The sequence below is a fragment of the Accipiter gentilis genome, chromosome 1, assembly GCF_929443795.1.
Source record: "Accipiter gentilis chromosome 1, bAccGen1.1, whole genome shotgun sequence".
In the NCBI taxonomy this organism is placed as follows: domain Eukaryota; kingdom Metazoa; phylum Chordata; class Aves; order Accipitriformes; family Accipitridae; genus Astur; species Astur gentilis.
Genome location: NC_064880.1, coordinates 53955441 through 53970203, shown reverse-complemented (window position 1 = coordinate 53970203; position 14763 = coordinate 53955441). Strand labels below are relative to the sequence as shown.

General features: G+C 38.9%; 1 protein-coding gene across 5 annotated transcripts in view; it reads right to left on the bottom strand.

Moving 5' to 3' along the window:
- The window catches only part of GALNT13 (polypeptide N-acetylgalactosaminyltransferase 13), a 153705-nt gene that overhangs the window by 129885 nt on the left and 9057 nt on the right, over nucleotides 1–14763 (bottom strand). For all 5 annotated transcript variants that reach the window (XR_007507113.1, XR_007507111.1, XR_007507112.1 and 2 more), the window contains exons 2-3: nucleotides 9857–9952; nucleotides 8963–9211 (exon numbers count right to left, since the gene is read on the bottom strand). Coding sequence is in view for 2 of the 5 variants with exons in the window: in XM_049809347.1 (XP_049665304.1) it covers nucleotides 8963–9104 (142 nt within the window). In the remaining 3 variants the exon portion in view is untranslated. The remainder of the gene's footprint in view (nucleotides 1–8962; nucleotides 9212–9856; nucleotides 9953–14763) is intronic.

Here is a 14763-nt window from a genome sequence, read left to right as displayed (position 1 = left end):
ACATCAACCAAAGAGCTAAAAAGAATCATTATAAAACCCCTAATGTATCAAGGAAAAAAAAAAAAAAAAAAAGAAAAAAAAAAATCACATTCCAACAAATAATCCAGGGACTGACAACTGCAAGTTTCTAGATAGCTTTAAAATGCAGTCCTACCACATACTACTCTAGAGTTACGCAACTTCTGGCAGCAAGGGGGAACATAGTCTCAATTTTGTCACTACCACGTCATTTTTCTGTCAGCTACTACAGACGGAAAGTACTTCTGACATCTTCTAGTATTTCTGTGTTTACTGTCAACAAGCTAAGAGTGCAGTTTTCAATATCCACTAAACAATTCTCCTAGATATTTGTACACCGAAACTCAAATCACAATTCAGCTCAGAAGACTGGACACCATTAAGATACTACAGAAGGACTTTGTGATATACAAAAATGCTGAAATAAATTTTCACACTGCAAACCTGAAATTTTTAATTGTATCTGCTTTTTAGAACAAGCACAGTATGCTTCACACTTGTTAAGAAGTCAAAAGTTTTCCACAATAGCATTGAAGATTTTCATGTTGGTTTCTAACACGACACGTGTTTAGTAGATAAATGCTGAAGATAAGGAAGGTATTATGAATGTCAGCGAAGTATAACAAAGGTAATATTGTTCATTCCCACCAATCTTTGATTGGGAGATTTTCCTATTATTTGGAAAGGTATAGATTTTACTTCATTTTAACCACAGAAACACTAACAATATTTCAAAATACTGCATACCTAAGCAATGACATTTTTTACCACTTGCCAAATTTTTAGTAAAGTTGTTACACTAAATTCTTAAGCAGTATAAAAGCAATGGAAAAAAAAATCATGAACTTTTCTGGTCATACAGAACCTCTCATTGGGTGAGAGAGAAGGAAGGATGAGTGAGAGGGCAGAACCTTCAGTAGATTTCTGGCTTGAGCAACTTCTATAGCTTAAGCATGCGTACACTGTAAGTATATACACGTGATACTGTGGGTAGTGCATGATACATATATATACACTGTACAAGTTCACTCTTACATCATTATTCAGATTTTTTCATTGAGTATTCCTTAGGTTAAAAACTCTCAACAATAAACCTTGAGATAAACCATATCGGTACAAAAATACGGTACACAGAATGGAATGCAACACAAAAATGTGAAAATTATACTTTGTGCAATCAAGACTTCCACGGGAGCTCAGAGACTTGGGAGAACATCATTCCCTTCCTACTCTACTTTTATGGCAAAGTACTGTGCATAAAAATCAACAACACTTTATGGATGTCAGGATGATCATGTACAACAATTTAATCAAATAATCCCATGTTTTAGTTGGAGGGGTGATGGTGGTACTTTTTCATTTCTGTGTTTTGTGGATTTTTTAAACTGGATCCCTTGAGGATGAATCCATGTATTTCTCAGTGCCAGAAGCAGGAGCTGTTTCCTGGTTATGGCACTGAGAAATACATGTTCCTCTTTCTTCTAATAGTGCTGGCCTTTCCTAAAAGCAGTACAGATGGGAAACATAACCAGCCTCCAATATTGCAACCATAACCATCCACATGGCATGGAGCAAGCTTGGGAATCACCCATCTCATCCAGGAGCTGGGGGACCTGCAGAGCTAGAGGAGCAGTCAGAAACTTCTGCCAAAACAGCTTGGCAGTCATTCTTCTAATGTCTAGTATTTAAAATACCTAACAATAAAAGTTAACAGGAAGTTAAGGAACAATATTGCTACAGTAAGAAATATCTGTCAATTCATCCTCAGATGGGAGTCCACAGTGTGCTAGAAAACATGACATTTTCTGGCTGGAGCTTGTACATTCAAACCAGTGAGCATCACATCTCTCAGTGAGACAGTCTCCACTTATTATTTTTTTTAAGTTTGCAATCAGAAAAAAATGTCTGCTATGCTAGTTTTCCCTCAAGCTTCAGAAATGCTTTTTTCTTGAACTGTGTGATGAAAATCTATAAATAAATTTAATGTGTTGTCACAATATCCAAATCAGCACTTTAAATTTTACTTGTCAACAAATTTGTGACATGATTTCAGTACAATGTACATACTCATCCATCCATCTATTAAATCTTTATGATATGCTATTAAAAATATTTGCTACCATTGTTATTGCAGACAGTCCAATGCATACAGTAATCTGACAGATAAACATGTTACTATGGAAACCACCAAAATGAATGCCTTATTTTCTAAACTTGGCCATAACCCCAAACTTTTATTACAGCATCCAAATGTTTCATTCACTTGCTTTCTATGATCATAATACAGACCTTTTCTCTTTAAAAACATATATAAACACATTACAGGATTTGAATAAATGAACCTTCCTCTTATACTGAGTTTTCTTCAATGTAGCATTTTAGTGATTACTGATTTCACGACAAATCCCTTTTTGTAGCACTTGAGAACATAGTTGACAACACAGAAGCAAAAAACTGCATAAAAGCATTAGACACCAAAATAACCTTAAAGATTTGTCACCACTTCATGAAAAATCCAAAACATACAATGACATTACAAAGCTGCGTTAAAAGCATTATTCACGTTGCAGACACAAGCACTCAAAATTACAATTTCATCTCGTTACTCATATACACTCATTTTAATTAATCACACTTTCCTCACAATTACTGTTTCACTCATGGCACATGCTTCCCATTTTATTATTTAGAGAGAAATATTTTACTTCCCCCAGGCTCACTACATATTTATTCTTAATCTGGGCAGAAAACTGCTAACAACAACTGTCTTCAAATACAGCTTTCCAAACAGAAAACACTAAATTTAACTAACATATTTTAACTTGAAATTAAAGATTAGAGGTTGTTCTGCAGTAAAGTCCTTTTCCATTTCAAATTCCTCTACCATGAATGATGGAAAAACACTAAAAGAAATGCACTAAACCCCTCTTGGATTCCAGGACGTGTTCTTCCCAACAAGACGCCTAGAGACAAATTAAGATCCTCCCTCTCTCAACTGCTGCACCAGGCACAATAAACCAAACACCCTCCCGGCATGACAGAAACTTGGGGGATTCTCTAAGAGCGTTTGAGATTATGGATGGAAGGCCATGCATATAGCCAAGCAGATCAAAAGAGATGGAAGTCCTTCCATTTTTTGGAGTTATGTTCCTCCTCCTACCAAAAGCAGCTTAACGATCAAAGCTGCACCTTCGACTCCGACAGCTTTGCTGACACACACCGCCTGGTCCCTGCCCCCTGGTTCCAACCAGGCTGGGGAGCTTTTAGTCATCTCACAGCACCTAACCCAAAGGGCTGGTAGTCTTCATTTGGTTCACAGTAAGGAGCTGCAGTAAGGAGGAGGCTACAGTAACCATGAAAGAGGTCTTGTGGGCATTCAGAATTACCCTAATTAGTGGAAAATTAAAACAAAGCTTAATTGATAAGATGCCGGGCTGTCAAATTGCCTTGGCTTAGAAATGGTTTGTAGCTTTTTTAGTAGAGCAGCAAGACCCAGCAGGTGCAGTTTATCAGAAAGTAATGCACATCCACATGACAGCAGAACGCAGGTGAGAAGTAGGGTCTTCTGGGACAGACAGCTCTGCTGAGAGATTCTCACTGGTCACCTGCAGATGCCTGCTTTTTTTCCAAAAAGTGCTGGCCTTGCAATGTTTAGGCCATCTTATTAGACACGTTATGAGGTCCTTGGTGGCAGCTGGCTTTATTATGATGTATATAGGCAAATATCTACAGCTGCAGTAATATACACAATTTGTGGATTTGTTTCAAGATGTAAAACCCTTCTCTCAGCTTTTTAGGAGTACGCACTGAATATTTGTTCAAAAGCACTTCATTTGTGTGTTCGGAGAACAAGACTTCCAGAGTTAATAAGAAAGTATTTACAGTCACGAAGTTGCTGGAAGAAAATGGAAGCAGTAAAGAGAAAGGTCAAGCTACTTTTTAAATAAAAGGACCATGGCTTCAGCTTTTACATACCATACCTTCTTCGTAAGTTCCCTTTTTACCTCACATCTTGGAATTTAATAGAGTTCCAGTATGCTTTAAACATTTCCTTCATTGTCAGCTCACTGTGCTGAGTAAACTGACTTCTAGTTTGCACATAAAAAAAGACTTCTGCTTTTAATAAAAATAAGACTGTTTCTTCAAGCAGACCTGAAAGCATCCCGTCCCGACAGCTGTGAGTATTGTACGTTTCAGAAGAACCATCTGCTAGGAACATTAGATTGAACATGATTAGTTCACAACATGAGAAAGATTGCTTCTGCAATCTCTTCCTTGGGCAGCTACCTTTCCGCTTATCTGTCATTTCGCCCATTCACTCCCATGTACTCTGAACAAGACTCGATACAGTCCCACGCAGGCAGACCTTGAGAACCAGCTTTTCCGAAAGAAACAGACCTGTCCTTGAGCAATGTTTGAAACAGTTGTCATTAATACTAGCACCGAACATGACTGAGTTGTACAATACTTAGCTGGAAGCCAAACAAGAAATACATACTGCACCAACATGGAGCAGAAGAGCCCAAGGCGAGTCAGAACATCTGACAAACCAAGCACTATTCTCTCCCGCGTGATCCTGAATCCAGGATCAGGTTGCGGTAAGGGTCCTTCAAAAGGCAATACAATACACCGTGAATACCCAAAAACTTCAGAAACTAAATGATGGCTGTGCTGTGCCTCCCATCAGTTTACCCAGTGCCATGTTGCCAAAGTCCTCAAGCACGCACCCTACAGGGGTGCGTTATAGGTGTCTGGCTTTTCTTGGACTTGCCAGCTTGTTTCTTCCCTTCAAAGCCCTGTCTAAGCAAACTGCTGACTGCTGCACCTTGGCTCTCCATGTTTTAAATCCATAAGTCAGCTTTGGCTCCTGCTTTTGTGGGAAGGGCCACACAGAGAGGAAGAAGAGAGGACCCTCTCCCCAGACCGCTCTCTCCTATCAGGAGCACTGCTAAGTGCTGCCCTGTCCCCTTTTCCACTACACAATATGCATTTTATTTCCATCTGGGGAGAAGCCATACCCAGCTTCTACTTAATGTGATGGTGTCCATAAAACCTATACCTCTCTTACAGCTCTTCTGAAATGGTTTGGGCATGGTCAGATCTACTCTAAACTTCCTGAAACTCAAGGTAAAAGCTGAGTTTCCAGGGAAATCTCTATGCTTTTGAGCAGCTTGCTCTAAGACACAAGGAGTCTCCAGGAACGAGAAGGGACTGCAATCCCATTTCTATGTCATTGATTGCTCTCAAAAGTGCTTCCCCATAGTCTATTCGATGCACATCCTGGGAACTTACTCCTCCATCACCTCCTCAAGATTTATCAGACAATGTTGCCCAAACAATACTGTGCTAGGCACCCTGAGGTACATTCAAACACCTACACTAAAATGTTAGGAGAACGCAGCAGTGACATAACTCAGCCCTCTGAACGTGGGCCCTACACAAAGGGGAAGCAGAACTGCTGGTAGGATATTTTCAGAGTTTCTGCATATGCCACTGATAAACAGACACTAATGAAAGGCTGTCCAGTATTAATTTTCTTCCAAAGTAGGAAGTAAGTTGAAGAAATAAATGTTGTTTCTTTCAATAGTGGCAGAAAAACAGATGCAAGTAAAGATGACTTGACGGAAAGCCAGCTCAGGGTTGATTAGGATAACACTTGCAAGTTGTTAAGCAATACCACTGACCCAGCTCAGTGACAGCTCATTTTTGTAACACTCAGCTTTTGTACCTGTCACTTGTATACTTAAAGATGTACAGCGAGACATCAGAGGGGGATTTCTGACAGCTGTGTTCCAGTCTATGGACTGTCACTGCTTACAGTTCAACATCTACTGTAAAGATGTCTTCATGAATCATTTAGAATGCAATAATTAGGACTGAAAAAGGCATGGAAAGTTTACCTCTTTCGCCTCTAAACACACCATTCTATGTAATCAGAATCTTTCCTCTCAAATTAATGACGAGGGTGATGGATTAAGTGACTTCAAATACCGGATTACTGTGTCCAATTTAAATTTCTATTAGTATATTAATTCTTGTTGTGTCTTTTTTAATATCCTTGTGGAAATACTGTAATTATGTTGCTTTTTATGTTTACAGGTAATCTGCATTCTCAATTAGAGGTATTCAGAGACTGACAAATTCACTATTAATAAGACAAAGGTGATGGTACCCATGCAGGTACTTTACAGCAAAAAAGCAGCACTACATTTCCATCGTAATAGCTCATGGCACTTACTGTAAGGAGGTTTTAGTAGTCTGCTGGATTGGAAGCTACAGAAGTTTAAAAAAACATTTCTAATTACTCCAGCAGAGCACACATAATTTCAGCAGAAATAAATGAAGACATTTTGCTAAATCTCCATAACAAAGTGAAAAATTACTCTGGATTTTTTTTATTTTCAGAAACATATACTGACATAGTAATACTAATAGATTACATATGACTATCTAATATAACAAGAAATATTTAGGACATTGGAAAAAAACAAAGTCAGACAAATTAATTTTTAATTTAGTGGCCTGGAATATAAGTTTCATTCAAGAATATCCACACTTATTTGGAACAGTCTGTATAGTATTTCAAGTCTGTGGATATACCGACGCAAAACCCCAGAAACTACATACTAAGTTATCAAACCTTCAATTGTAATTGCCAATGAGAAGAAGTGGGTTTGTTGCAATTATTTACACAAGTTGTTGTTAGTGAATTAACAGCCCTCATCTACTAAAGAATGTGTTCATAAAACCAAAATCTTTTAAATTAGAATGTTCAGTGATTCTTGTTTACTGGAATTGTTGTAACTTAAGTCCACAAGTAGAGTAGAGGTATGAATGAAGTATATGTTATTAAATTCTACAGTACTGGCTTTTTTTTTTTTCCTTTCCCCTTATAAACAACTGATCAAAACCTTAAGGATAAAGTAGATTAACTCTGCTTTTTCTCATTTTGTTCCTTTGTGGCAGAAGCATTCTAGAACTTCAGTAATCTCACAAAAAAGACATGTAATCAATTTCCAATAAAACTGTGCTAATGTCCCCAAACATTGTATATACTTTCAAAATTTTGTAAGAAGTATTATAACCAAATATTCTTCCAGGATCAGGTAGAATATGCATATTATAGTAACAGACTGAATATTTCTTTTACCAGGCATTAAAGTAGAAATAAGGTTATATATTCAATATAACTTGTTTCTCAGAACTGAGAGCAAGAAGAAAGTGTTGCTTTTAGAATTCCTGTGCAGAAACCTCACCTTTTTATAACAGGAAGAGCATGTAGAATTCAGTAAGTTGAACGTAAAAATAAAAAAAGTCATTTCAAGTAGTCAAATGCAACAGAGTACTTCAAAATAAAAGTCAAGTATTGCATAGTATTCACTGACCAAAAACAGTGTCAAAAAGGTGAACTCATACTTGCAAGTTCCAGACGTTTTCATCTAAATTTGAGTGCTAGTGGCAGGGATATGTGTTTATGCAATTTTTTTTTAGCCTAGATTGACTTACAAGTTGTTACTGTTCAAATAAAATCTATCATTCTAATATTTAATATTTTTCTTTACAAATTATCCAATTACATAGCAAAAAATGCAACCAATTAAAGACATGTCACAAAATGTAATCAATTTTGAGAAAATTCCAATGCATACTTCAACAACAATCTACGATCATTTTTCTGCAGCTGACAGTACAGGTAAAATGGGTTGTTTTATTCACAATATGCCAGGTTCTTGCCTTGGAAAAGTAGCTATTTATATGATTGGAAGTGAAATCTTCCAAATACATTTTGAGTAAGGACTGCCATGTGACAAACTCATTACTGAATGGTATTTTTATTTTGAATGATTGCAAAGCTATTAACTCAACTGAACCATAACCCCAAAGTACTTTTAAAAGGATGACAATGGTTTACCCTGTGGACAAAGCTGAGGATCAGTAGTGTAACATACATATGTATTTACGAAGAGAGGAAGAGCATCAGACAATTTTTATCTATTGTGAACAGTAAACATGTTTCAAAAGCAGCTGCACTAGTTCTAATTAATCTTGTTCCAATCCTATCAGGAATTCAAAGTATCTTCCTTCTTCCATATGCTGAATCTAAACTTCTTAAGAATACGATGTTAGTTTACAAGGAAAAACAAACACCCGTATTTCATAAATTTCTACTTCCTCTTCTTGTGAATTTCCCACACATTTACAGTCTTAACTCCATTCCGGAGTCAACATCACAGCTTCTCTGGGTTACTTTCAAGTTCACTGCAACACTAAACTGCAAGTACTTGTGTCTTTTGGATGCACAGAAGCACACGATCTGTGCAGTGAATGACTGCTCTGGAAATTAGCAATTACGAACTTGAAAACTTGTAGCTTCTGTCAAGGTTCAGTTTTCATGAACTCCCCTTTAGTAAATTACATTGCTAAAAATATTTGGAGTGAGACAAGAATCTCTGCTCCATCTGCATTTCAGACTTGATCCTAACGTTTTCATATGGTAGAGGGAATCTAAGTATCTTTTAAAGTGATTGTTTCAGCCAGAGTTATGAGTTCAAAAGCAAGCTTACAAGTACGTGTGTTTCACAAATGAAAAAAGAATCATAGAGCATCAATTCTTTTGTAGGTCATATGACTTCTGATAAAAAAGGTTCTTAAAATGGTTACTTCGGTTTTCTCTTCCACATATTGAAGACATTTATATTAGTTTCGCTGAAGAAAACACACAAGACTCAGGCTTTGTTATGGCAAAGGTCAAACACTAAGATAACTGAAACTAATTCAGAAACCACTAAAGCACTGCAGAAACAAAGTACTTCAGTTCCTGGTATTTTGTCTGTTTGAATTGGAAAAATAATTTAGAAAGTACAGAGAAACATATATGAGGCCAAATACTTAACAAAAAGATAATATCCGTGACCTTCAAAGATAGCTTAGACTTGGCACTTACCCCTCAGAGCAGGCAGCAGAGACCTCTCTTTCTTGTCATCACATTTATTACATTCACTGAAGTACAGGAGTAAAAAGACGTCCACAAGCACCCACATGAGAGAAGTGGCTAGGACCACCTTGCAGTAAACAAATCTCCTCATTGCTTTACTTGGTATCTAGCTCAAATGCTGAGGAAAGACAGCAGTTGCTGAGATGTATCAAACTCCCACAGCTCAAATCCAACATGGAAGCAAAGACAAGCATCCCACTGCAAGCAAAGAAAACACGCCTGAATTAGCTAACAAGTACACACAGTTTGAACTGAAAAATGTAAAGGAAAGTGCAGTGTGGAGATGATTAAAGTACCTGTTTCTTTCTATATATGCAGGTACTTACTGTTTTCTACCATTCTATGAATACCAACCATTTTGACCTGCAAATGACATGGACAGTCTACGTAACTTGCCTTCATTTAGAAACACATGCAATATACATACACCTTTCACGCAATGTAACAGATTTTAGTAAAGATTACACAAAAAGACAACAAAGCAGTGCCAACAGACAGTTCTAACCAATAATCATCATTTTATTGAACATTAGTCATATATTAACAGAAAGAAGAAAACTGCAATTTTCATTTTTCTCAAATAACGTGTTCACAATGCTATTTCAAATATGGCCTTTGAACACTAAAAGCAAATTAATTTTTATCTTGCAGAAAGATTTTGAACACCATCTCACTACCACCAAAGACGCCTTGCAAAAGAACGCTGCAGCCACTCACCTACATATTTAGGCTCTCGTCTGCAACAGTAAGTTTCGTCAACAAAAGCCAAGTGTGAGGGCCTCCATGTCCACTCTCAACACAGATTTGTATGTTAGATGACTGTACTTGAAACCTTACACTTACCATTATAAGCTGCATTCCATGTCAAGGTTGGGAGTTCTGCTTTGGCCATGCTCCCAAAGCACTTAGTACTGAACTGCTGGATAACTTTCCAAGTGCCTATAAAAGAAAGCAAACAGAAGAAAGTCCTTTCTAGAACATAAAGAAGCTTCTTATAATTAAAAAAGCTCTCATAAATTTTGTCGACATTTTAACATACCTATGTTAATTAGATGTAATTTTATATATAACCCTTTTCTATCTTAGCTCTGAAAAAACACCCTCAGCTTTTCAATCCAGCAGTATCACAACTGTTAACTTCCCTGGTTTAACTCACTCCTGGCCCAGCTCTCTTTACACACCATCGCACCCTTGCCACACTACCTCACCCTGCCACATTACTTTCTAGTAAAATGTATTTCTGTCCCTCCCAAAGCGATTTTCCCAAGGAGCACACAGTCACATCAACTCTCACAGCACACAGGGAGACAGGAATCCAAGAACTAGTTCAGTTTATCTTCTTTAAACAACAGCATACCAGGTGAAAAACAGTGCTGAGGGAGCTTCTGTAACAGGTCATTTTTATTTTAAATACTTCCAAAATATAAGAAATTCACATTACATTTTAATTACAGTTCATTTGAACCAATGAGATGGAAGAGATGGAATGATTTAAATACAGTTTTTCAAATTATGCTCGAAGGGCTATTTTACTATGTAATCATTAATAAAGTTTTCCATCTGTCTTAAATATAAACACAACCAATAGCTCTTTTTCTTGCTGAAGTGATCCACAGCCAGCTGATTTAAAATTTCAAGGGCTCAGGAATACGTGTTTCAGGTTAGCACAATTCATTTTCATGCTAGTCAACAGGAACAGTTTAATTATAGGAAGAAAATTACAAAGAAAAAACAAATTAACAGAGATCTTCGTTAGAAAACAGAGAGAAGAAAACAGCTGAAGTGTTAACCCTCCCCACGCAGTCTGTCACCATGGTGGCTGCAATTGGCTTTTGTAGTGTTGAGCAGAATAGTGATTTGTTCAGCACCAGCTGAGATACAAAGGCACTTCCTCCCCAAGCTCTTAATAATACAGAAGAATTTTTTTCTTCAGCACCTCTTGTTATAACATAAGCGAGTAATCCTCAGAAGTGCAGCAGTCATCGATGGGCAATTGGAAAAAGCTTCTATTCCCAATGCTGTGCAGTTTTTAAACAAATAGTCTGTACAGAAGCCACTGCAGTCTGCTACAATGCATTAGCTAGCTGTGCAGCTTTCGGGGGTTTGAATAAAGGTGGTGCAACAGGCTATTATAAAGTTAGCAGCAATGATGGCAAACTTCTTTTTTACGATAGTTAACATTTAGATTCAATATTCCTCCCCTTTCTTAAAAAAAAATAAACCCCGCTTTAATCTTTTAAAATCTAGCTAATTCAGGGTACTTCCACTCCCGTGTACACACAGCATCTCACTATGGGGGACAGGCAGTGCAGCCTGCTGCGAAATGCCTTTGGCCTCAAGCTCTAACCATTAATCTAGTCCTGGGTTGCTTTGCTACAAAAGTGAGCATTACCAGTGGCAAAGAACCACTCCTACTTTTCGCGTCCTATAAGTACTGTTTTTTTAAAGGAGGAAATTAAATAAAGTATTTCATTACACAGAGAAAAAACACTGGCAGATACTGCAACTTGGCAGCCTATACAGTCCCAGCAAAGGTTACTCTGCAAAAGTACACATAAATACCTGTGGGTAAGTATGAGGCAGCTGGGGGGGGCTCTCTTTTTTTTCTTGGAACGCAAGTTTCAAATTCATGCTACAAGAGCTATCTTTTTGGGGTGGAGGGAGCTTTCAAAGACACACAGCGGAGGCTCAGTCCCACCGCCGAATCCGGCAGGTGCCCCACTGATGAGGTGGCTCGCTCCTTGGGGTACCTGCTGGAACACCATGTTTCCTTCACATGGGGTAAGGAATTAAGACCAAGTGGTTGAAGAGTGACCACTTGTTTTCTGCCTGGTTTTCTGCTGAAAGCCACCCGCTCTGGTCCGGTCCTGGGCAGGGCTGGCCAGCTCTGCCTCTTCTCTGGGCTTACCTGCAGCCAGGTGGAAACCAGAACCGGGTACCATCTGTAACCATTCAGGCGCTGCTCAGTTTAAACTGCTCCCACACGTGCCCGAGAGCTCCCAGGCTCCACCCAACCTCACTGCAAACAACCCTCAAATTAGCTTCTGTTTCAATAAAGGTTTATTTGAACAAATAAAATAAAGCAAAAATCCATGCATATTGAATTCCCAGTGGATACACAGAAATCACCAAGACAGGCTAGCTGATCTTTTTTCTTCAATCGAGTGCTTCAGTTGAATTTGAAAAAAAATAGTTTCAGACAGAATGATTTTTTTTTTTTAACAAAATGAAAGTTCATCGTTTGGAATTTTTATTTTTTTTTAACGTAGCTCTGTTTCAAGATGGAAATATCTCCCCTCTCCCTTTTTTCCCCTTCCCTGAACTTCATATTTGCACAAAAAATTCACAAGCATTTTAACTAGCCAAGATAGTGTTTTTCAGCAAGTACTGGAAATAAAAGAAAAAATATATTCAAAACTAGGACTAGGCAAATAGAAGCAAGGCTCTCCTCCTCCAATGTGAGATAACACAAAATACCCAAGAAAAAAAAAAATTCAGTGATGGTCCAGACCACCTCACACCGATCTTGCAACGCTTCTGCCAAAAGCCCTATGTTTCCGTCAATACACTTGTGGATTTTGAATGCTTTTCATTGCCCATAAATGCTTTATATCACAATTCTTTAAGAGATAATTTAATTAACATGTCTTAAATAAAAAAATAAATGTAAGGGTTTAAATCAAGAACTAGATACAAGGGCTGCAAACCCAAAAACCAAACAAAACTGAAACAGCAGCATGCCTTTGGCTGCCTTTCCAAGCTTTCTTAGCAGTAAATAAGAAACTTAAGCAAAGACTTGTGGCTAATAATAAGAATCACGCTGAACATTTTCTCCATCTTCCTCCCAAGAACAGACACCACTGACCTGCTTACTCTGCACTTGGAGCGCAAGCCACTTAGGTATGAAAGCACGGTTTGAACTTGTACCACTCAATTCCTATCACACAAGGAAAACATCAGCACTACATAAGAGGACCACTGAAAGTTCAAGCACTCAAAGAAACCCCAAACAAACAAACCAACCCACTACAACCCACAAAGAGCCAGAACTGGGGAGCGTAAGGTAATTCCCAAAGCACGCGTGCATTATGACCTTGTCACCCACATTTTCCCACAAGCCTCCAGCATTCGACCACCCTCACCACCCAGCCTTTCCACCCACACACCCCGGGTTCAGTTTCCCAGCTGGGGCTTCTCTGCCACTCGGCTGCTTCTTTCCCACCTTTCCTTAAGGCCACCTCCCAGCCTTCTCCATCTTCAGCCCTCCCATCCCACCCCTGCCGCAAGGGAAAGGCAGTCTTTTCTTGCTGGGTTTCTCCTTCTCATTTCCCAAGGTTACCATTTACCAGTTTTTAATGTTTCCTTATTCAGCTATTTCAAACAGCCAGTCAGGGTCCTCAGCACTCTTCTCCACTCATTTTCCCCCTTCTAACCCTACCCCTCAGCCCCATTTTCTGGGAAGCTGATTCTCTCTTTGCCCCCAAATACCTGTTTCTCTCCAAGGGCCAGGCTCTTCTGCTCAGCTCAGACTTCTCCCTCTCCACCTGGCTCTCCTCCTGCCTGCACTCAAAATAAACGGGCTCCTTCCACCGTTCTGTCCAGGCCCACCACAACCTGGAGCAGGCATGGCTGGCACGTGGGACGCAGACAGCCAAGATAGTCTGGTCACCGACAGCCATGAGCGGAAGGAACCTCTCAACACAAACACCATCTCTGGCCGTGTCAGCTATTCTTACAACCTAAAGTCCCTCCTCCAGACCTCAGAAGAGATGAAGCTTTGCAAAGAATAGCGGTTTTTTACTAAAATATAGAGTAACAAGGTTTTCAGGAAGAGGACGAAGGTAAATATGCTGGGGTTGTGAGCTACCACTTCTAAGAATAAAGCTAATTTAAAAGCAGTATCTAGCAGCAACAAAGCGAGGGAAATCCCTGCCCCAAAAAGCTGCAGTTTGGCAGTGTTATAGGCAATAAGTATGCAAATTTAGAAATCCTCTGCATTGCCAGCCTTTCCTAAAACTGCCACAATAAAATGCTGTGGTAAGAGAATGTTATGGAGGTTTCAAATCCAAGCTCTGAAAAACTGGCAGAATTAAAGATAGCTGCAAAACCTTGACTTGCCTTTCTCATGAACTAAAAAAAAAAAAAAAAACACCAAACAAAAAACAACCACCCCTCTGCAAAGCCCACTTTCACTGAGTACACATAGCAGATTAGATTTGGTAAAATGAAGCAATTGTTCAGTATTTCTACTTGTAACTCACCACACGGCCCTATGCCCTATTTATTTCATACCAGCCAAGCCATGCACAGAATGAACAATATTTAATTTTCTCAGGGGCTCAAAGCCACGGCATTCGTCACTACTCTATCCAGTTGCCTCAAAAGCTTTTAATTCACTTTCACAATATCTCTGTAAGAGAAAAAAAAATATTATCCCCTCTGTAGAAACAATGGGAGCACAGACTGAGGCCAAGACTTTGAAAAGCATTCACCAGTTTTGCTCCCCTGGTGATGTTCCTGGAGTCACACCCTTCGAAGTTTGAGACGTAGCCCATGTTAGTGCATTGATTCAACAAAAGCCCCAATTCTTGAGCCAGTATTTCCTTACCAGTGCTGAAAAAGGACCAGTCCCTATGTCTCACTTTCCTGGATCCCTCAAAGCCATCCCTCCCCTCCAACACTGCTCTAGCAGGATCAGCATCCACCCCGCGAGAGTCAGCTCCAGTCTGTCCCTGGGCACACTTATCAAA